This window comes from Phascolarctos cinereus, unplaced genomic scaffold (assembly GCF_003287225.1).
Source record: "Phascolarctos cinereus isolate Bilbo 61053 unplaced genomic scaffold, phaCin_HiC Scaffold_726;HRSCAF=1367, whole genome shotgun sequence".
NCBI classification, from domain to species: domain Eukaryota; kingdom Metazoa; phylum Chordata; class Mammalia; order Diprotodontia; family Phascolarctidae; genus Phascolarctos; species Phascolarctos cinereus.
The window spans coordinates 79,966,516-79,989,280 of NW_027556098.1; the positions used below are offsets into that span (position 1 = coordinate 79,966,516).

Genomic DNA, 22,765 nt, shown 5'->3' on the forward strand with positions numbered 1-22,765 from the left:
TGAGGTATTTTACATTTTCTTCTACTTTTTTCAGTCTTTTGATTTTGATTCTTGATATCTCATAGAGTCATTAGCTTTCACTTGCCCAGTTCTAATTTTTAAGGAATTATTTCTTCAGTTAGCTTTTATACCTCCTTTTCCATTTGGCCAGTTCTACTTTTTTTTTTCCTCTTTATTTTTTGGAAATTTAATTTTTTTTATTTTTTCCATATGCTTTTGAGTTGAAAATTTTTCTCCCTTTTCCTCCCCCCACCCTCCCCAAGATGGCACACAATCTGATATAGGCTCTATATTTACATACCCATTGAACATATTTTCACATTAGTGAAGTTGTAAGTAAAAATTAAAACAAATACGAGGAACCATCAGAAAGATGAAACAAAACTCAACAGAAGGTAAAAATAAGTGATAGTGATTCGACTTCCATAGTTCGTTCTTTGGATGTGGACAGCATTATCCATCCCGAGGCCTCTGGAAATGTCTTAGATCCTCATAATGCTGAGAAAGGTTCAGTTTAACAATCTTAATCATTGCATAACATGGCTGTTATTGTGTACAAAGTCCTCTTGGTTCTGCTCACTTCACTCAGCATCAGACCATATAAGTCTTTCCAGGTTTTTCTGAAGTCAGTCTGTTCATCATTTCTTATAGCACAACAGTATTCCATTACATTCATATACCACAACTTGCTCAGCCATTCCTCAATTGATGGGCATCCTCTCAATTTCAAATTCTTTGCCACCACAAACAGAGCTGCTATGTATATTTTTGTACATATGGATCCTTTTCCCATTTGTTTGATCTCTTTGGGATATAGCCCTAGAAGTGCTATTGCTGGATCAAAGGATATGCACATTTTTGTAGCCCTTTGGGCATAGTTCCAAATTGTTCTCCAAAATGGTTGGATCATTTCACCACTCCACCAACAATGTATTAGCGTTCCAGTTTTCCCACATCCTCTCCGACATTTATCATTTTCCTGTTTTGTCATGTTTGGCCAGTTCTACTTTTTAAGGAGTTGTTTTCTTCAGTGAACTTTTTTACCATTTGGCCAGTTATTTTTTTTCAATCGCTTTTTGTCCTTTCCTTTTCCAAGCTGTTGACTCTCTTTCATAACTCGCATTTCTTTTCCTAATTTTTCTTCTACCTCTCGTTTGATTTTTAAAATCCCTTTTGAGCTCTTCCAAGGACTTTTGGTCTTCAGACTAATTCATCTTCTTGGGGCTTCATGTGTAGGCATTGTTGCCCTTTTCCGAGTGTTTTGATCTTCCTTGTCACTCTAGTAGCTTTCTGTGATCAGTGCTCTTTTTTTGTTTTTTTACTCATTTTTTAGCCTATTTCATGACTTTTAAAAGTTTAGCTGTGCTCCTGGGGCACAGGGGACACTGTCTCAAGCTTCTTGCATAGGAGGCCAGGGGCCTTGTCACTGGCTTTCTGGGCTGAGGCCTGAGGTGGTGGCAGTTTGCCTGCTGGCTTACTTGGACACTGTCTGTGCCGGGCTGTACTCTCCTTTTACCCATGAGATAAACCTTTCCTGAAGTCCTTCTAAATTATCTTAAGCTTGAAAATTGTTTCACTCTGTCTTTCTGTAGGTTCTCTCATTCCAGAATCCATTTAGAGACTTAACATTGTTTCTGAGGGAAATGGGAGCATTCAGGCAACTTGGCTCTTCTCTACTATCTTGGCTCTGCCTCCATCTTTCCAAATCTTGTTACTCTAGTTCATATATCTTAACATCTGGCCATATTGGCCTATTGACTGTTCCACACATGCCATTCCATCTCCTACATGTGCCTTTGAATTGACAGTCTCTCAGGCCTGGAATGAACTCCCTCATCTCTGCCTTTTGAAATCCCTTCAACACTCTGCTCAAGAGCCAACTTCCATATGAAGTCTTTCCTGATCCCCCTGGCTCAGCTGCTAATCCATTTGACCTCCTAGAACACTTTGGACTCACTTTGTATATATTCTGTATATGTGTATGTGTATATAAGTGTATGTGTTCTTTTTATTAGAATGTAAGCTCCTTGAAGACAGACTATTTTGGTCTTATCTTTGTATCCCTAGCACCTAGCACAGTGCTTGGCACTTAAGTGCTTTAATAAATATTTGTTGAGATTCACGATACTTGAAGTATGAAGAAATGTCTTAGGGCAAGTACAAGGGCATTCAAAGGGCACTAAATTTAAATAACTTGTGAACCTAAGAGATATATGAACTGAAAGAATTGAGTATATAGATATATATTCAGATGATGAATGATTAAGTATTTAAAGGCTGTTACATGTATCAGTAACTTTTTGAGGTATATGTGATACAATAGAGAATTATGCTGCTCAGTTGAATATTCATTTGCATATGCTAAACAAATTCTACAAGAATTCCTGTCTGTCACACAACTTCACCATTACAGTGCCTTTTGATAGGATTTTTTTTTTAAAGCAGAGTATCTTTGCTTGCCTCTTCTCAGCAGGGTCTGAAAACTTGAATACTTGTCCCTTTCATGTTCCCAGTGAAAGACAAAAGAATTCTCAGTAGATTTTCCTTCCTTGTCATGAGTCCTCCAAGATATGTTACTGTCCACTTTGAGCTTTCATTGTACCATGTATAATTCATCAAGAAATAAATACCTATGGGCTATGGGGAACAGTGTGTTTCTTGGTGCTATAACATCATGTCCCCTTCTTTTTCCTCTTACTAAGCTGCATCCCAATCACTACAAACACAAAGTAGTATCAAAACAACTAAATTTTTATTTGTAACCTTTCAGCTAGATGTGACCTGAGCAAACATTTCAATTTTGTTTATCGAAATACTTCAGTTTTCCAGCTGGATCTGGAATTATCTGTATAAGAAAGAAGAAAGTCATTAATTTATTCAGAAAGTACATTACTATATCCAAAGTACAGATATTCTCGCTTTACCTAAGTGGACCATTCTTCAGACATCTATGTAAAGCAATTTTTACATAGTACGAATTTGCCTGCATGTGGGGAAAGGAGGCAGGATGGGGGTCCTTGTGCCAGCAGAGGGAGGGGGCCAGTACAAGGTTTAAAGACATGTGGGTGCTGGGAACAGAGAAGTGAGAACAGAAGAAGAAAGATGCAGAGGCTGGGGAAAGCCACATTGGGGCATGGCCAGGACCAAGAGGAAGAACACAGGGGAGCCAAATATGTGGGGAACAGACACAGACATGTGGACAGATGGAAGAGACAAATGGGGGCTAGACATGAGGGCAGGTGGGCAGAGTGGGGCAAAGGTCTTAAGCCAAACTGCCATCCTAGGGTGGTGGCGGCAGCAATCTCTCCACCGATCTGCTTTCACTGGCAGGATTTTTGGCTTTTTGGTTGGGGGTGGTGATGTGTGGAAGGCTGAAGAGTGTTGAGCTGAGGGACAGGAGCAGGGAGAGAGAGCATAGTACTGTACAGTAAAGTTAACATAGGTGATTTTTTGTATAATACAAATTTATGTAAAGTGAGAATTATCTGTACATTTATTTATGTCTTCACATCTGAAAACCACTTGAGTGGACAGTCACTTGTTTGTAGAAAATGATGCTTATTCCTATAACTTAAACTGTATTTTCATATACGATCAAGGGATCATAGGTCTAGAGCTGGGAGAGATCTGAGAGGTAAACTCTGTTGTTTTAATGATGAAGAAACTGAGACCGAGGGAAGTAAAAAGGCTTGCCCAGCATCACAGAGACACTGTCAGCAGATGGGTGCATTTAGCATAGAGTGAGTAAAACTCATTTCTTTATATCAATCCATTTGAAATGCTCCAGTGACAAATTCAAAATTCATTTAATAACATCTGTACACAAATCCCTTCAATATACTTACAATTCTTCTTTTGGCCACCAGGCTTTCATAGCTTCTTCAGGTTTGATCTAATTAAGTCAAGCACATTGAAAGAGAATGTCTACAGATGTTAATGTATTTTAAAAGTAATTTCCTCCCAGACAAAATTTCTGGTTAAGTGATCTGAGTTAATCTCAATTTTAATGGGAGCATTAGAGTTCTTCTAATTTATAATTTTTGGGGGGTGAGAAATATCAGTGATTCTTAAAATATGAAATTGCTGCCAAACTAAAAAAATGTTAACACCTAGCAGAATATCTTGGACACAGTTGTTGTTCGGTAAATAAATACTTGTTGAAGTATATTCAAGAAGAAAAAAGAGTATTGTGAGTGATTGATAGCTGGCTTAGTCGCTAGAAACCCAGGTTTCTGATATAATGTTACACCTCACCGTATCAGTTTCTGATAAGTTGCATGCAAAGTGAACAATTAAAAATCTTGTAATTAAAAAAACACCAACACACCATAAAAATTTCCCTTAATACTAATATGTTGTTTAAGGAGTCTTTTGCCTTTGTTAGTTTACAATGTGCATGTAACTAACTGTATTTCTCCATAATTAAGTTAGTCAAATCCAAGTCCACGTCATTAGTTTTGCACCTTAAAGCACACTAAAATGTGCCCTTTTCATTTCATTAGGAATTTTTACTGACTCCATAGGGCTTTACTATTGAAAGAGGAATTTGGTGTAATGGGAACTGGCCTCCTATGGTTCTGTTAAGAAGTACTTTGTGCATTGTAAAGAGGTGTATAAATGTGAATTTTGACTAGCAGTGCTGACTGGGTGTCAGGAGATTGGATTTGTAGTCCCAGCTCTGCTACTAACTAGCTGTGGCACCTTAGCAAATTGGTATTTTCTATAATAAACAAGCACAAAGTTCCACTCCACAGGGAAATGATACTGGATGTAAACAAGCTCTAAGATATTGTCAAAATTTAACAGCAAAATGGTAGAACTGGCTCAAAGCAGTGACTCTCAACTTTTTTCTTTTGTCCAAAGACTTATCCTAAAATTTACAAGGTAGCTCTAACCTAAAGGACTTCCTCTGGTTCCACTAACTCCTTCCTTAAAAGGTGACAAGAGAACAAGGCCACAAAGCTTTTGCCTAGATGTATCCTAAGTCAGGTTTACTCACTTTTTTCCCCCATTTTTGGAACTGTTTGTTAAGACTATTTATTGTTTTGGACAACAGAAAACAATTTCTCTAAGTGTTAAATCTACTAAGTTAAGGGTCCACATTTGAAGCCTGAGGGAGTCTCTAACTTACCCCAACATCTCCATAATTTTTTTCCCTTCTAAAGAGCACATTTCTCCTAATGCTTGGCTTTAAAATTTACCATACAAAAACTGGCTTTCTGTTTCCTCTAGCTCCAGCTACCCTCCTTAGAGGCCTAAGAAGTTTTGCCCTCTAACATTTTTGCCCATCAAAGGAGGCTTGTTTTATTATTAACAAAATTAAGATGGTACCACCATGAAAAACAATCTTCTAAGCTAAGCTGGTTTTTACCTCTCCATCAACCTTGTTTCCAGTCCCAAACCAAATCAGTTAAACTTACCGTTTCACTACCAGGTTTCCAACCAGCAGGGCAGACTAAAGAGAAGGAAAAAACAAACAAGCATAATTTTTTAAAAACTGAGTCCTTTTTTTTTTCTTCTTAAAGTGCCTTTTTAATTACTGGAACTGAATGTTACTGCTACACAATTAGAGAAGAATTCTTCTAGGGGGCTGAGCTTTCTATTTTTAAGTGAGATTGTTTTCCCTTAGCAAGGAATTTAAGATGCTGAATTGGCCAGCAGAAAACTTGCCCACTTTCACCACTGCCAATTTATGTTTAGTTAAATTTATAATGAAAAAACTGACAGATTTAAATGCTTCTCAAATATTAGTTAGAAAGTTTGTTCAAGTAAAAATCTGAAGAGACTTGAGCTTAGGTAGTTATACAGAATTCTTACCAAAATGCAAGCCACATAAAAAGTTAGCACTTTGTATCCAATGGCATAGTTCACTCACTAGTCTATCAAAAAAGACTATTTGAAAGACAAACAAACCCTTTAACAAAAGTGCGTATTGACCCAGACACCTGAGTTGTACTTCTAAGGAAATTATGACCAATACCACAAGTTGTACAACCTGAAATTTTCATTTAGCTTGGTCATCATTAAAACTCCCTAGAAAAAAAAGCCAATGATAGGTCTCCATTAACTGTCACAACAAGGAGACTCAATGAAATTACCATATTTTTAAAAAGTGGAATAGGCAAATACAAATGAGTGCTGCATTAAAACAGTAAGGATCTGTCATACTTTAATTAGAGAAACCTGATGTGAAAAAAAAATACTGTCACAAATGTATGACTACTTTCAGTAAATTTTGAGAGTAACCCAATTTTAAATTTGTGGGATTTAAGGACTTGGATTCTTATGTTTTTATAACATTTTTTGATTTTGTTTATTTCCTCCCCTAATTTGGTATGTAAGAATGTATTAGTAACAATCTCTTAAATGTATTTTATAAACAAATTCAAATGTTTTCAAATAGTAGAGATGAGTTCTCAATTTAAGCTACAGCTTAATCAGAAGACTGGAGTTCCTGTATCTAAATTTATTTCAACACAAAGGAAGCTGCATTACTACTTTTTAGACTAATAAGAGAAAAGGCCTGCGGTAGCTGTTAACTCTAAAGCAACAAAGAAAAGAAGGGTACCTTCTCCATGTTTGTCAGTGTACTGGAATGCTTGGACTAAACGCAGTGTTTCATCGACTGATCTGCCAACAGGAAGGTCATTCATTGTAATCTGTCGGAGGATCCCTTTATCATCAATAATGAAAAGGCCTCTGAAAATTGAAGAACAGTTAAGACAAATGAAATTCATTTTCAGTGAACGTAATGTTATTCTACTCTCTCTAATGACTCTGACATAAAATCCTTAGGACCTTTCTTTTTCAATAGTACACAAATATCCTACCATTTTTTAACGTCTGCTAAGCAATTAATCAACAAGCTTCTGTTATACATCAGTTGTGTGCAAGGCACTGCCAAGTACAAGGACAAAAATCAAACATTTCCTGCCCTTAAGGAGCTTACATCTGTAGGAGGGGACAAGTAATTATATAGACAAGATAAATATCACTGGGGAAATAGTAAATAATAAAAAACACTTGTCACCCAAGAACTTTTATCACCTGTTTTACTCAATTATATCATAAGAATCTAAAAGTGATATTTACTTTGGAGTGATTCAAGATAATCCCCAGATTATGTCTTCTCAGTCTCTGACAGAGGTGGTCCTTCTCTCCCTTTCTTCCTACTTCTTCAGCAACTTTCCTTATCTACTGGGTCTCTCCCAACCCTCCACCAGACTCTCTCTTCCTTCAAGCTATGGTCTCATTTCTCTCTTTCTCTCAGCCAAACTCCTAGAAAATCTGTCTACTCATTGCCTCTAACTTCCTTCCCTCACTTACCAATCACCCCTTTGCAATCTTGACTCCAACTTCATTTCTCAACTGAAACTGCTCTCTCTAGAGTTCACTATAATCTTATAATGAGCAGATGTGATAGTCTTTTCTCAGTCCTCATCTAATGTGACCTTTCTGGAGCACCTGCCAGTGATGATTACCTTCTCTTCCTGGATACTCTATCCTTTCCAAGATTTTATGACAACATTCTCTCTTGGTTCTCTTTCTATCTGTATGGTCCCTCTCCATCTCCTTTGCCAGCTCATCAACCATAGCACTTTGTCCAAATGAGTGTTCCCAAAGACTTTTCTCCTGGGCAACCTTTCTCTTTACACTCTCAGTGGCCTCAGCAACTTGCCTATATTTAATAATTATCTCTATGCAAATCAATTATTAATCAACAAACCATTTATTAAGCAATTACTATTAGGCACTGTCCTAAGCACTGGAGATACAAGGAAAGGCTAAGACACTATGTAGTCCCTGCTTTCCAACAGGGGACAAACCATAAAAATAGGATATAAATATTAAGATACATACAGAAGAGAAGGAAGTTTAGGGAGAAAGACTCAATTTGAGCTGAGTCTTGAAGGGAGTCAGAGATATCAAGCAGGAGCGCCTTCCAGGCATGGGAGACAGTCAATGCAAAGGCTTGCAGAATGCAGTGAAATCATGGTACCCAGTGAAGTTAAGAATAAGTTCTGGGCACCACTCCATTTTCTCAATCTGCCCAATTAGTATTTTTCTTTCTATTTAAAACAGTTTCCTACTAATTTCAGTTCTTCAAGGATGTGAAATTTTATCAGTAAAGGTTTTCCTTCCAAGGAAGCAGAATTTCAACTCCTCTGTAACTCAGGAGAGTGTTTAGGAGTTTCTGTGGCTAAAATATTCAATACTACATGGCTGACCTTAGCTAGGATAATCCTCAGACAGACACCCAGTCCATCAGTGGGCCTGCATTCAAAACCTTTTGTGCAAAAGCCTGTCTCTGCTGTGATAGTAAAAGGGACCCAGGGTCCCTTTTACACCAGGATAAGGCATATAGGATATAGGAATGAAGAATCATTAGTTATAATAATAATAATAATAATAATAATAACAACAACAACAATAACAATAACTAGAATATATGTAGCATTTTAAGTTCTGCAAATATGAATCTCTTTTTATCCTTACAACAACCCTGGGAAGTAGGTGCTATTATTATCCCTATTCTACAGATGAGGAAACAGAGATTATGTGACTTACTTAGATTAACTCATTTGGATAGAAGATAGTACGAAAAAGGACAAGGTCATGTGATAAACACTGGTATAGTAAAGCCTATACCCTGAAGAGCAATCTAGAACACCCATGGGGCAGGACAAATGCGATAAAATCTATCACCTGTATTGGAAAAATTAACTCATACTATTAATGTTATTAAAATGTGATAGAATTATTATCATCTTCCTATATGTGGAGGACACCACTGGCTCAAAGCAGCTTACATCAGGTAGCTGGCACAACCCTTCCCAGCAAAGTTAGTTACTGACTTCTAGAGATTACTGGCACTGAAAAGCATAGCTCAAAAAATATTTTCTACCTACAAATCCCAATTAAATTCTTCAGAACATCATTATTCATCTAATGCTAAGTTTCAACCAAATTTTTATAAAATTCTCTTATTTAACATTACAGACCTAGTGAAAATTGTTCAGTGAAATATCTCTTTAATTTTCATCCATGCCAATGATGAGCTGGTTTTCAGTACATCATGTGTGTGTACATATAGCATATTTCAGTGTATGGCATATGCATATTATATATGCATATATATATCATGTACTAAAATAATTCATTTCTTATATATATTTATATGGGTATAATATATTAACATGTAAAAATAGAGATATTTATCAATATTACATTCATTTAGCATTCCTAGAGCATTCACAGCACCCTTACAGATCTAAATAATTGTTTTTTGAACAAACTTTGTAATCTACTAAACCAAAGAAAATTCATTTTAGGAAAAGTAGAGTGGGAAATACATTTGGAAAGAAGTACCTAAGAGTGTGACCTGAGTCCTCCAGATAAACTCCATAATCCTTTGAAATTTGGTGTGTCAAATCTGAAAGAAGTGGAATTTTCATTGGCCCAAGGCCTCCTTGCTTCCGAGGGGTATTAATCCTTTAAAAAAAATCAAATATATATTTCTTAGAGAATATGATTCTTACTAGCTAAAAACAGTTAAATCTACACAGCATTTGTGTTTAGAATCATCTCCATTTTATATACAAAGTAGAAAGCAACACATACAAGACTAATTGAACTTGATCACCCCTCATTTCCTATATCTTTACTGTTAAAAATTGAAGCCTGACACTTGAAGATTTAGTAGAGTAATGCCTTCTGCTCACCTTTAATTGAAAACTGCTGTATACTTATATCTTGACCTATCCAATATCTTCTAGCAAACCTAGCTCCTTTGTGTGGCATCTTTAGTTTACAAAATCGATTTTCTAACAAACATAGGGTAGGTTAGTTAACTCAAGTACAAGGTAACTCAAGTACCGTTATCATTTTCAGTTAAAGATGAGCAGGCCTGGAGAAGGGAAATGACTTGCCTAATTAAGTCCAGGTTTCCTCACTCCCACTTTAGTCTTCAGTTTTGGCATCTATGGGCCTTGCTTAGACCCACAGGTGGCACTGAGGGCTAAAGAGATTACTGATCTCTAGTCTCTTCTTTATATAAAACTGAAGTGGAAGTAGGGAGAGTGATGGCTTAAACAAGAATGAATATTTTAAAGGTCAAGATATTTTTACCCAACACCATGCTGCTTCTACTAGATAATCACAGGGTCATCTATCCAAAGGTGAAAAGGATTTGGAGGTCTTCTAGTCCAACCCCTTAATTTTAGCAAAAATGAGGTTTTGAGAGGTCAGGAAATTTGCCAAGCTCACAAAGGAAGAACTGGGATTTCAACTCAAGTTCTATGAGACCCCAACTTCAGCATTTTCAACTGTACCATGCTGCCTCCCTAAAAAGTTTACCAATAAAATAATAAATTTGAAAGATTTTACTTTTTCTCAGCTCAAGGTCACAAATCAAATACAGGCACAGTTCTCCCTGTCAATATCATACTTCTCCCTTTTTAAAAAATTCAGTTTAATTGAACAATTTTCTTTTCCTCCCATCTCTCCCCACTTCTACTGGGAAAAAAAAAAGTAAGTACTTGTAATAAACAAGCACAGTCAAACAAAACAGGAGTCATTTCTGTTGCACTTGTATTAAGCTTTTTGTCCTTTCCTGTTCCCTAAGCTTTCTCTCCTGGCAATGAATGGCTCTCTTATCACTGACTTTTCCCTCCCCTTAGGGGGAGTTTGACTCACCCCACATTGGCTACATCCAAATATATATATATATTTGGATATATATATATATATATATATATTATATATATATATATATTATATAATATATATTATGTGTGTGTGTGTATATATATAATATATATATAATATATATATATATATATTTTTTTTTGGTGAGGCAATTGGGGTTAAGTGACTTGCCCAGGGTCACAAAGCTAGTGAGTAATCATATGTTTGAGGCTGGATTTGAATTCAGGTCTTCCTGACTCCAGGGCTGGTCCTCTATCCATTGCACCACCTAGCTGCCCCAAGCATTCAAATTTTAATTTGATTGGACCAGTAGTTAATTTTCCACTTTATAAACCTATTACTGAATATTCTGATATAGAACCTTAAGTACATTTTTACTGTCATAGGAAATTCAACCTATAATTTAATATGTATTTTTTTAAAGTAAAAAACATGTAAAGGCAAGTTACATACCATGCTAAATGGGTAAACTGTGAATCAACAGAGCATGCAACGACTTCAGTATTTATAGCTTTGAATTCTTCAATTCTGTCACCAAAAGCGATAATTTCAGTAGGACACACAAAAGTGCTGAAAGTCAGGAAAAAGAAAAGAAAAAGCAATTCAGTTTTTTTAGGTTATTCATATTTGTTTAGTACCAAAATAATTTCCATCCCCCCCACCAGAACATTCTTTAGATTCTAATAGGTATAATATACATTAAAATAGCAGTTTTGCAAATGAAACTATGGTACACTAATCAATTTAAAAGAGATACTTTTCATCAAATGTAGTAATAGATGATTCCTCGTTGTATTGAAAACTTATATGTACTAGAACTTATCACAGACCATCAACTGACCTGTTTCTTTCAAAAACCCTAAAATTCATTTTAATATCCTTTACTGTGCCCCTGTGCATTGCTCTATGACCCAGTGACAACACTAGCCTCCTTAATGTTCTCTGAACAAGACACTCCATATCCTGATGGGGCATTTTCACCACTGTCCCCGATGCCAACTTTGCCTCCCGGCTTTCCTCAAATCCCACCTTCTACAGGAAGCCTTTCTCAATCCCTCTTAATGCCAGTCCTTCTCTGCTCATTATTTCCCAGTTTATCTTGTATATAGCTTGTTTGTACATGGTTATTTGCAAACCAAGTCCACTATTAGATTATGCTGCTCCTAGAGAAGGAGTCTTTTCCTTTTCTTTGTATTCTGGTGATTAGACCAGTGCTTGGAACTTAATGTTTATTGGCTGATTACTGAAAGGAAGTTATCTAATTTCCAGGTAATTAAGAGTTTTTACACCTCTGTATCTTCCCCAAAAGCTACTTTTCCCCAACCTGGGAGAAATACTGGGTATACTGAGAGGCAGGGAGCAGGATGGGGGGGATGATACAGTTGTTTCCTTTGCTCAATTCAGGTTCTCCAACACTTTGATTTCTCAGGCAAATTTTCTCAACTGACTTAAAGGAGATAAATAAAAATAGTGGCAGAAAAAAAGGCCTACATCAGTTGTTCTGTTCTTGATGGATTGTTGGGTACCCTCACATTTCATCCCTTTGTTGAAAGGCATACAATTTAGCTGTTGGGACACAATCTCAGGAATCTTTCTTAGAAATGTGCCCAGGACAGGAAAATTGACACTATTTTGTACTTATAGAATACTATTTATTTCTTGTTTCCTAGTGAGTTTTTTTTAAACAAATCAGAATTGCAAAAAAAAAATGTTTTCCAATTCCATTAGACTACTTATCAATCCATTTTTTTTAAAAAATTTGCCATTACAGTGAAAGCAGCCTGGTCTTTTCACTCTAGGGAATTCCAAAAGTTCAATCTTTTTTTATCTATAGGCAAGGGTATGCCACAATTAGCTCTAAATTTTTGATTGCTAAATTTTGATTGCTAAATTTTGATTGATTGCTAAATTTTCAGGGTAAGCATCTATACTGCAAAAACTGGCAACTGCTAAAATTCAAGGCTTGATTTACTGCTTTGCTGCTTTAAAAAGTATTAATAATGCAGATTACACTTAAAAGTGTGTAATACAAGACAGCCTGGTTGCTAAACATTTACCAGCACACTCCTATCTACTGTGTATGTTATGTTCACATAGAGTTTTCAGCTTGGGCTTTTACTAGAGATTGTCATGTTACAAAATGCAGCTGTCCAAATATTAGATTAGAAATATTTTTCTTACAGATCTAAAGCTGACTAGCTTATTACACATACTCATGCTCGGTCTCAGTAAAGTTGATTTGGTAGAATTCATGAAGTGAAATACTAAAATCCTCCCAATTTGGAGAAATCTAAGAAGGAACTGATGGAAAGGGCTTACGTAGTCTCCCAGTAAGCTTAAATCATACTGAAGAAGTTCCAAGCCAATTCTAACGAAATAGTGACACTAATTTGTGGCAGAGAAACCAGGAAACATTTTCCTATTTCCTTTTTTTGGCATCATAAAAATGTCAACAAATTGTAATTTTATTAATGTGAATACTTCCTCTATGGATAATGTTAAGAATCCCTCTCTATAGTGTGGTCTTTCAAATTGCTGGAGCTGAAAAATACATCATCCTGGAGCCTACACAGTGATGATCTTATCAGAAGTTAGCTCAGCTAGTCTTTGACAACATGCAATCCATCACTAAGCCTGAACTCAAATCCTTTTCAGCTTAATGGCATCTGTCAGAGCTTATGCTCCCCTGGAGTGGTCTTCCAAGAACCCAGAGTCATCTCCATACCATAATGAAGCATTTTAATGGAGGATTAGAAAGTTACTGTATTCAAACAGGAAACTTGGGATTATTTTTGCATACTCTTATTTTCATGTAGTTTGAAAATGTCACACTTGAGCATACTCCTGGGAGAAAACTAAAGCTCTGTTGAAGCCACTCAGCTAAGTGATGTGCTCATGGTCCCAGGACTTATCACAAATGAGATGTAAAACCAAACCTCCTCCTGAAGCCCCACTCTCTTTTCTCTACACCACAAGGTGTTTTAGTAATTATGAATACAACTGCTATAGTTAAAGAAACTGTAGGAGACTGGAAATACTGTGTACCAACTCTGGCATATATTCTAAAAGCTATTTTTTTGGACAAAATTTCTTGTTTGAGCTTGCATCATTTCTAGAAGCTGAATGTTGAGAAAAATCTCTGCTTAACTGGGAGGTCTGCTTAGCTGGATACTAATTAATTGAGGTTTAAAGTATAGTAGTTTGGAGAGTCTTACTTACAAGTCAAGTGGATAGAAGAAGAAAACCAAATATTTTCCTCGATAATCGGTTAATTTGAGCTCCTTAAATTCTCCATTTATCACAGCTGTTCCTTCCCAATAAGGTGCTGACTTAGAAACTTTAAAAAAAAAAGAGATTGCACATAGTTAATCTGACGGGTTATGTCATATAGAGAAACTATTGAATTGCTGGAGGAACTGCTGGAGGCTGTTTCTTAGGAAATCATCTTTGAAGATAATGAACTCTTTAACAGAAAACAAGACCCACAGAGTTACTGAAGACTTGATGACAGGTTTCAAATGCTTCTGTTTTTAGGAAGATGGCTCCTAGGTCCATGAGAGATTTCTGTGTCTGCTTAACTCAACCTGTTATCAGTGTTATATCTTGATGCCCCTTATCAGCATGTGAAGACTTGACTAAAATTAATAATAAAGCATAAATCAGGCAGCTGTTTGGTTTTTGAAGATCAATAAGACAATGATGTTTCCCTGAAATTTCTGGAAAGCAGAGATTGTTTCCAATACAGCATCCATCATGACAGGTATTCAGCAAATATCCATAAACCGATGCTGTGAGTAGGAAGGAGAGCTTAGCTAGAAAACTAATTTTTCACCCATTCTTTCTTTCCAAAGCTAATATCGGGGCAGCTAGGTGGCACAGTGGATAGAGCACTGGCCTTGAATTCAGGAGGACATGAGTTCAAATCCGGCCTCAGACAAATAACATTTACTAGCCATGTGACCCTGGGCAAGTCACTTAACCCCACTGCCTAACCAAAAAACAAAGCTAATATCTATTTACAAAATTTCCAAAAGTGTCAAGTTTCAAGGATAGGTAAGGAGAACCAAACAGGAGATTTGAATTAAATTTTATGTTTTTTGCTCAGAAAGATTTCTGAGTATCAAAAGGATTACTATAATAAATGATCAAATACTGTTATAAATGATCAAAATAAGGAGTCATTAGGGATCAAAATATGGGGATGCTCATAAATGATTAATGCAAGTTACCTAAGTAATGAAAGAAAAAAGAAAAAAAAACCTGTTAACTTTTGTTCAGCAGGTTTTGATTTTTGCAAAGTCAGGGTTCTGATTTTATCATCACTTTAAATATAAGTACCTGGAAAAACCACCTAGGCATTCTGAGGCAAAGTTATATTGATCGTATTGGAATTGAACTCAGCTACAGTTCTCTAAAGCATAAATTGCTAAGTGGCTATACAGAAATGAAGCAAATATGTAAAAGTAAAAATGTGCTTTTAGGCAAAGAGGAAACTTTTTTTTGTTTTCATGAGAAATCATGAGTTGCTGTAATTTTTTTAGTAAATGCCTAGTTCCCACAAACATTTCAAGGTACTTTGCTAGACTAGAGAAAATCAGTTAGATTTGGAAATAATAGTTCAGAAGTGACAAGGTAATTTTTTCAAAATAAAATCCCTAATTATAAATACATGTTCATTTTGTTCACTGAATAAGATGGAATCTGATATTACAGCAGTCTTATAAAAATTTCTTAAAGTTTAAGTGTGTATATGTCTATATATTTCTGGGATCTTTAATTCTGTTGTGGGAACTCCCTTCAGTGCAGATAGCAATCCCTCAAATAATATTATATATTATCTTTGAAATTTACTGAGGCTGAAAAAATCTTATCATTCAGCAAAACTGATGATGAATTTATCTGAACTTGGAAAAATTACCAGGTTGTAGTCATAGCTCTTGAGAATCAAGAGTCACTTCTATACCATGATACACCATCAGATTATGATTTTATTGGAAGTATGCAAACATATCAAATTATATATGATAACCTGAAAATAAAAGTTTTTTTAGAAACCAAAATGGTAGGATCAATGTAAACTCTTGGAGTTGATTCAGTTGTGGAAGATTTGTCTCTCATTACATTTATTCCACAATTTGGCAATGTAGCCACTTGGTGTTGGTAATAATAACAGCTCACATTTATACTGGATTTCAAGGTTTGCAAACTGTCTCAAGCATTTGTCTCCAATTACAAAACATATGACTTTTCTAAACTAAAAGGGTGCCTCTCAGCTACAGTTTTTGTGGATTTAATCAGGATTTTCAATTAATCCATAAGCATTTGTTAGGTCTCTTCAGCGCTGTGCTGTGTTGGGGATACAAATGATGTAAAACTGATTTTATCAAAAACACTGAAAACTGTCCTTAGTCTTTCCCCCTGGCGTTAATAGTCCTAAACTCTTCACAGGGGCATAATCTTTTTTCAGCACTTGAATCTGGCACGATTTCACTGACGTGTCCTTCTCTAAACAGGCTGGAAAGGCAAATAGTTGTGAATTCAAACTCTCTGGGTACAAAGGTTTATGAACCTAAATTTGTTAATTCCAGTTCCCCCATTCCTATTATATAGTTTTGGGAAACAAAAAAAGCAGTAAGAAACATTAACTTATTGGTCTAGAAAGGGATCATTTCATTGCACTGTGAATATCAGGACCACAGATTCGGAGCTTGAAGGGAAACTAAAGGCCACAGTCCAATCCCCTCATTCTGCAGATGGGGAAACTGAGGTAAGCTTTCAGTCTACCATTTCATCTCACCCTTAATAGTGGTAGCAGCAGCCCTATGGCACTACTACTAATCCTTCTCCCATTCCCACTATCACAGATTTGGAGCTGGAAGGGAATTCGGAGGCCATCTCGTCCAGGGGTGGGGAACCTGCGGCCTTGAGGCCACGTGTGGCCCTCTAGGTCCTCAAGTGCAGCCCCTGAACCCAGACTTCACAGAACAAATCCTTTTAGCATCGGGGTCCCTCCCCCCGATTCTAGGCCGGTCCCCCAATTTTGCAGATGTCCCCCGGCCACCGGCTCCCGCTGGGTCCTCGCTGTCGGCCCGGCCCCCCGCCCCGCCCCCGCCGGGCAGCACCTACTCTTGGCCTGGCTGAGGTGCAGGGAGTGGTCCGACACCGGCACGCGGGCCGCCTCGCCCGGGTACACCTGGCCTCCAGCGTAGAAGTGGCACTGGCCGTCGGGGGCCCGGGGCCGCTGCTGCTCGCCGGGCTCCTCAGCCACCTTGCCCCGCACGGGCGCGGCCTGCAGCACCAGCAGCAGCAGCACCAGCGGCAGCGCCGGCACTGGCAGCGCGGCCGGGCCCGAGGCTTCCCCCCGCCCGCGGCCGCGCAGCCCCCAGGGCCGGCCCAACTCCTCCATGGCCACGCAGGGGAAGCGGCTCCGCACGTCCGCGTCCGTCCGCCCGCGCGCTCAGGGTGCGCGCGCAGCCGGGCGGGCCCTAGTGTGTGTGGGGGGGCGGGGGGCAGCAAGCGCAGGACCCGGGCTCTGGCTCTGGATGGCTGCTACTGGCCGGGCGGCGCGGGAAGGGATACAAGAGGGGCGGGGAGCTCTGCACGGCCACGGCGTCTGAGCGACGTGTCAGAGCCTGGAAGGCGCGTTCCCGGACCCGCTTCCCAACGGCTCTTTCCCATCCCCATAACGTGGGCGCCTAGGGTCTGGACCAGGGAAGGCAAAAGGCGCTGGTCCCAGGCGCCTAGCCTATCTTGGTACCTATTAGTAACGAGGCGCTTAATCGCTTATTGACTAGTGACTAATTGGTAGCTTCAGGGGTCCTGCGGTCATGCTACCTGGGAATGGGATCCTTCGGTTCTTTGTACGGGGACAGTGCTTGGCACGTAGGAGGCGCATAAATAAATACCTGTGAATTGATTCTGTTTTAAACAATAACTCTGTATCAGTGGCTTTCCTCTGCCCGGGGGGACAGATGCGACTGATCTTTTGCCATCCTTTTCCTGGCTTTGTTTTCTTATTCACAGGGCAGAGCCAAAGCTGGCAGAGGCCATCATGCCCAACCTGTTTATTTTACGGAGCACCTCAAACGGATAGAGAAATTTAACTGACTAGCCTCGGGCCAGACAGGTCAGGACTTTAGAGGTGGAATTTGTACTACTAATAATAGTTAGCATTTATAGCATTTATATAGCATTATAAGGTTGGCAAGTGCTTTACCAACATTTCATTTGTTCTTCAGCGCTGGAAGGTAGGTGCTGTTATCCTCACAGCTGAGGAAACTGGGTCAAGGGTTAAATGACTCACATTGCCGGGGAACGTCTAAAGTTTCCTTACTCCAGGTCTAGTACTCTATCCAGTGCATCACCTAGCTGTTCTATTCAAGCCCAGTCCCTGATTTCAGAGAGAGATATTTCTTCATTTCCAGTGAGAGCTTTTAAGAGAAGTACAAATGCCTAATGATACAAAATCATAAATACATGGAAAAAAACCATTTAACATGAACTGATGGAAGACACCTAATGAGATAGAAAAGATTCCTCTGAGAAAAACTGTCCCAGTGTTTTCCTTACTCTTTCCCTTGTGGAGCCAAGAGTTCTGTGTATTTCAGGTCCCATAATCAAGTTTGGCTCCACTTTGCATCTACCTTTCCAACTATTAATGTTGGCTGACTTTTACTAGTGCTTTGTGAAAATAGATACCTTGATTTGCATGAGTCCCACCAATTGCCTAGGTTTACAGCTTTACCATTTACCAAGTACCTTATATTATATCATTTTATTTCAGGGTTGTCAGATGGGTCATATAAGTGGGCCAGTGCTGGCCTGGGCAGAATGGGGGATGTCTTTTGTGATGTGATTTTAAAGTCCTTTTCCAAAATAAACTTAACCCCATTTTTCTGGTGGTCGATAATTGAAATGATACCATTCTAATCTCATTCCTTTGTGTTAGAAATTGCCTTATCTTATTAAATTTTTTTTTAATTTGAAGACAGATTGTTGTTAATACATTGGTGTGAATCAGTTTATCAGAACATTGCTTCTCTGACTGGAAGGATTTATTTTTTCAGAAATGTTCTTCCTCTTTCCTGAGGAAAGTTCTGCGTGGGAGGTGGGGGAATGGGGATCCTTGAAAGGCCAGAAGAGATTTCAGAAAGGGAAAGTAGGATAAGTAGGGCTCAGAAAACAAACTTTGTATGCCTGTATCAACATTTCCCTTGTCTTGAGGAATAGTGAATTCTAAGGCACTTTTTTCTTGCTGTTGTTAAGGAGAATAATTATGCTCTGCATGAGCTTCTGGATTGTAAGATCCGTGTCAGCTAGACTGAAGGCAAGGGACTGTCGTTAATTTAAACTTTATAACCCCCTCAATGTCTAACACACCTCCCTGCTAACTGTAGGTGCTTAATAAATGTTTGCTAAATGACTTAAATAGCTATCTTTTCATAGCCACCCTTTCCTCAGAATGGCAGGTACTACACAAACAAGCCTCCTCCATTTCATTCACACAGTGTATTTCAGGTGCCCCCTACTCAAGGCTTCCCAGTTTCTCCACTTTCCTACTCCCCCACAAATTAGCATTCTCTCCCTATCAAAATTTCTTTGTAAATGCTTTGTATTTGTTTAAGGTGCGCAGGCATCCCCAGTGGAATGTAAGTTCCTTGAGGGCAGGGACTGTTCTATTTTTATTTTTGTCTCCCTAGCTTCTGCTCCTGCAGTGCCTGGCATGTTGCAGCATCTCTGATGGTGCTGATGAGGTAGAAAAGAGTGCTTGAGACAGATGGAGCAAGCACAACATGAGATAGGAGATAAGATGTAAGATGTGACCAGCCAGAAAAATGATCAAAGAAGACTATGCATTGAAGCCCCACTGTGGACTAATCTGTGTACTTTCACAAAGCACCCCCAATTCCAGAACAACTTTTCCCCTCCCCTTTCCTGTTCTCTTTGTTTATCACCTCTGGACTACCTGATATCCCAGGCATTTTGGAGCCATGCTTGTTCCTCCCACTCTCTTATCCCCTTCCCCCATTCCATAAAATTGTATTTAAACCATACCTTTGACCTAGCTAACAGCCTTTGCCTCCTACAGGAAGCAGAGCCTTTGGCCTATGCTCTGCCTCCCACGTGGAGCAGAGCCCGTTGGGGCTCTGCCTCAAGGGGAGCAGGTCTGCTTGGGTGTATGACCCCAATAAATATCTTTCTTTAGCTTGGAGACTGTCTGAGTGAATTCTTTCAGGACACTAGGACCTGGGTGTCTATTCCTCATAATTTCAGGTAGCACTCCAACATTCTTGGGGTCCACCCTGAACTCATCACTAATGGCTACAGAGAAGGTCTAAGTGAATTCTTTCATACCAGAACTGCTCTCCTAAATATGAGCTCAACAATATCTAAGGTCCCTTCCAGCTTTTAATTCAAGGCTATACTACTGGTCTGTTATATTTGCATACTAATTTACATAAATTATCTAGATACCATCCCTTCTAAATTCATCCCTGGCCTAAAGGTTCCCAGGTACTACCCAATATCTGTCTTCTTTTGCCCCTTCCTGGTCTATGTTCAGAAGCTGAATGTTTTTGAAGGGTCAGGAGGAAGGGGGCGTAGAAAAGGTTCCTAGGAGTCTGAACACAATAATTATAGATTCTTACCAAAGATGCTTTCAGATAATTCCTCAGTCTCATGAGTCCCGCAGACAGGGGCTCTCTGGTGCTGGAGCTCACGTTCTCGTTCTCGTTCCCGCTCCCACTCCTGTCCCTCCCTTGCTTCCGGTTCAACATGGAGAGGGAGTGGGGATCTGGGAGGTCGGTTCTGGTGTCCAGGAGCTCGGCCTAGACCGGTTCCTCGATGGCGGTTTCGGTGCTCCAGGGTGTCCACTGGGTGTTGACGCTGGCTTCAGTAGAAAGAGTCTGGACCTGGGCCTGAATCAATGTTTGGGAATCCCCCAGGAGGAGGTTTAGCCCTGTGGACAGTTCTGCCTCCGTACTCTTCCACTTGTCTCAAAAAACAAGTGATCCTTTTAGCATCAGTGGTTGGTTAATCCCCAGTGCTCAGTGGAGCCTCTCAGACCAAGGCTGACCTTGCCATCCCATAAGTGTCACCGGGGAAACAGAGATAGAGTCGGAACTCTGAGCTTCTCTCTGATTCCATTCTGGCGGTTCCCCTTAACTGCCACATTGCTGTGACCTAGAACTAAGCGCTCCATCCATCAATCCATATTAAGTGCCGTATAGTTGCCATATATTTACTATATGTGTGAGTGGGGAGGGTGGAAGATGGCTAAGATGGGATCCCTTCCTTTTGTACAGTCTAGCTAGGGAACCTAGAATGGCCAGTCATTTTTTGAGCTCATGATGAAAGGGGGTGGCTGGAATATAACAGTAGGAGAATTTAAAATGTGTGTGTGTGTGTGTATACACATGGTCACAGACATAGGGACTGGACTTGTGATTTCATTAATAGAGAACTTCTGAATGAGAAAACTCTGACCAGCAATGTAGGATGATACCTCCTCTGCATCCATAGAGCCTTAGAAAGCTGACCAGTCTGCTGAGCCCTAGTCCAGAGTCACATGGCCTGTGTTTGTCAGAGACAAGACTTGAACCTGTCTTTCTGCAATGGGCATGCTGCCTTTTTTAACACACACATACACACACACTTGCACACATGCACACACATAGATTGTGTTCATCTATCTATCTATCTACATGCAAAATTTTCTATTTAATTTAGAGGCAGGAGAGAACATTTGGCCTCAGTCTACCTTTCCAGCCTTATTATATGTTCCTTCCCTCCTCCCCAATACATCTATAATCTGGCCAAAATGGCCTTCTTCATGTTCCTTATATCTGATACTCCAGTTTCCCTCTTATGCTAGTTAAATGTCTAAATTTCTTCATAAGTTTATGATCTTGGGGCAGCTAGGTGGCACAGTGGACGGGCCTTGGAATCAGAAGGACTCAAGTTAAAATCCAGCTTCAGGCCTTTACTAGCTGTGTGGCACTAAGCAAGTCACTTAACAGCGATTGGCTCAAAAAAATGTTTATGGCCTTGGTCATATGTGTATGTGAAGTAAGTAGTCATCTAGATGGGGTGATTTGAAAGACTCCAGGAAGACTCCCCTACTAATAGTATTTTCTCCATTTGCCTGACTTACTCTCTGAATTAGACATTAATTTCTCTTAAAATCCAAAATTGAGAGTAGTAACATAGCATTTTTTCAGCAAATAGTTATTGAAGATCTATTTGATGATCAACATACGTAGTCTCATAGTTTCCCCCTTTTGAATATAAAGTATTTGAAGTCAGGGTCTGTCTTGTTTGCTTGAAATTATATTCCTAGTTTCTTAGCACAGTGCTTGGCATATAATAAATGCTCTCTCTCTCTCTCTCTCTCTCTCTCTCTCTCTCTCTCTCTCTCTCTCTCTCTCTCTCATCTTTATCAATCATCTATCAATCATTTCTATCTATCTATCTATCTATCTATCTATCTATCTGTCTGTCTGTCTGTCTGTCTGTCTGTCTGTCTATCTAGGCACTGCATGGCTTAAAGTCTCACCTTATGTAAGAAGTCTTTCCTAGTCCCTTTAATGCTAGTGCCTTCCTTCTGATGTTTCTGTATTGAGCTTTTTTGTACTTGGCTGTTTGCATGTTGTATCCCCCACTAGACTGTGACCTCTTCAAGGGCAGAGACTGTCTTTTGCCTTTCTTTGTATCTCCAGTGTTTAGCACAGTGCCTTGTGTCATAGTTACTTAATACATGCTTGATTTGACTTAATGTGTATTTAATTCTTAGATCCCTAAGTCAGATGGGAGAAGTGAATTAAAAGAATTAGTGTGAACTTGATCAAGTCACTTAATTGATGGATTCTAGTTTCCTTATTTCTGTAGCTGGTGCCTCTGTATTCCCCCCCCCCATTTTTGTGGATATCCTTGGAACCAGAAAATTTTACACAGAGGGAAATGGTTGATAATTTTTGAGACACCATCCAAAGTAAGACTACTATAGTTAGAGGAAGGGCCAGTAGGAGTAGCTCGCTTTGAGGGAGCTCTAGAGCAGAAA

The 22,765-nt window shown here is 39.0% G+C and overlaps 1 protein-coding gene across 2 annotated transcripts; it reads right to left on the minus strand.

Moving 5' to 3' along the window:
• Positions 1-2,733: 2,733 nt before the first annotated feature.
• PRDX4 (peroxiredoxin 4) lies at positions 2,734-17,247 on the minus strand. Of its 2 annotated transcripts, XM_020989893.2 has the most exons (8): positions 16,834-17,247; positions 13,927-14,044; positions 11,161-11,277; positions 9,370-9,492; positions 6,569-6,699; positions 5,421-5,455; positions 3,846-3,892; positions 2,734-2,845 (listed from the first exon to the last, which is right to left on the minus strand). In XM_020989893.2, the coding sequence occupies exons 1-8, from the start codon at positions 17,111-17,113 to the stop codon at positions 2,842-2,844; spliced, it is 855 nt and encodes a 284-aa protein (XP_020845552.1). In that variant the 5' UTR covers positions 17,114-17,247; the 3' UTR covers positions 2,734-2,841. The 2 variants fall into 2 exon arrangements, with proteins under 2 accessions (XP_020845552.1, XP_020845551.1); XM_020989892.2 differs by lacking the exon at positions 3,846-3,892 and having other exon boundaries at positions 16,834-17,245.
• Between the last annotated feature and the right edge of the window lie 5,518 nt (positions 17,248-22,765).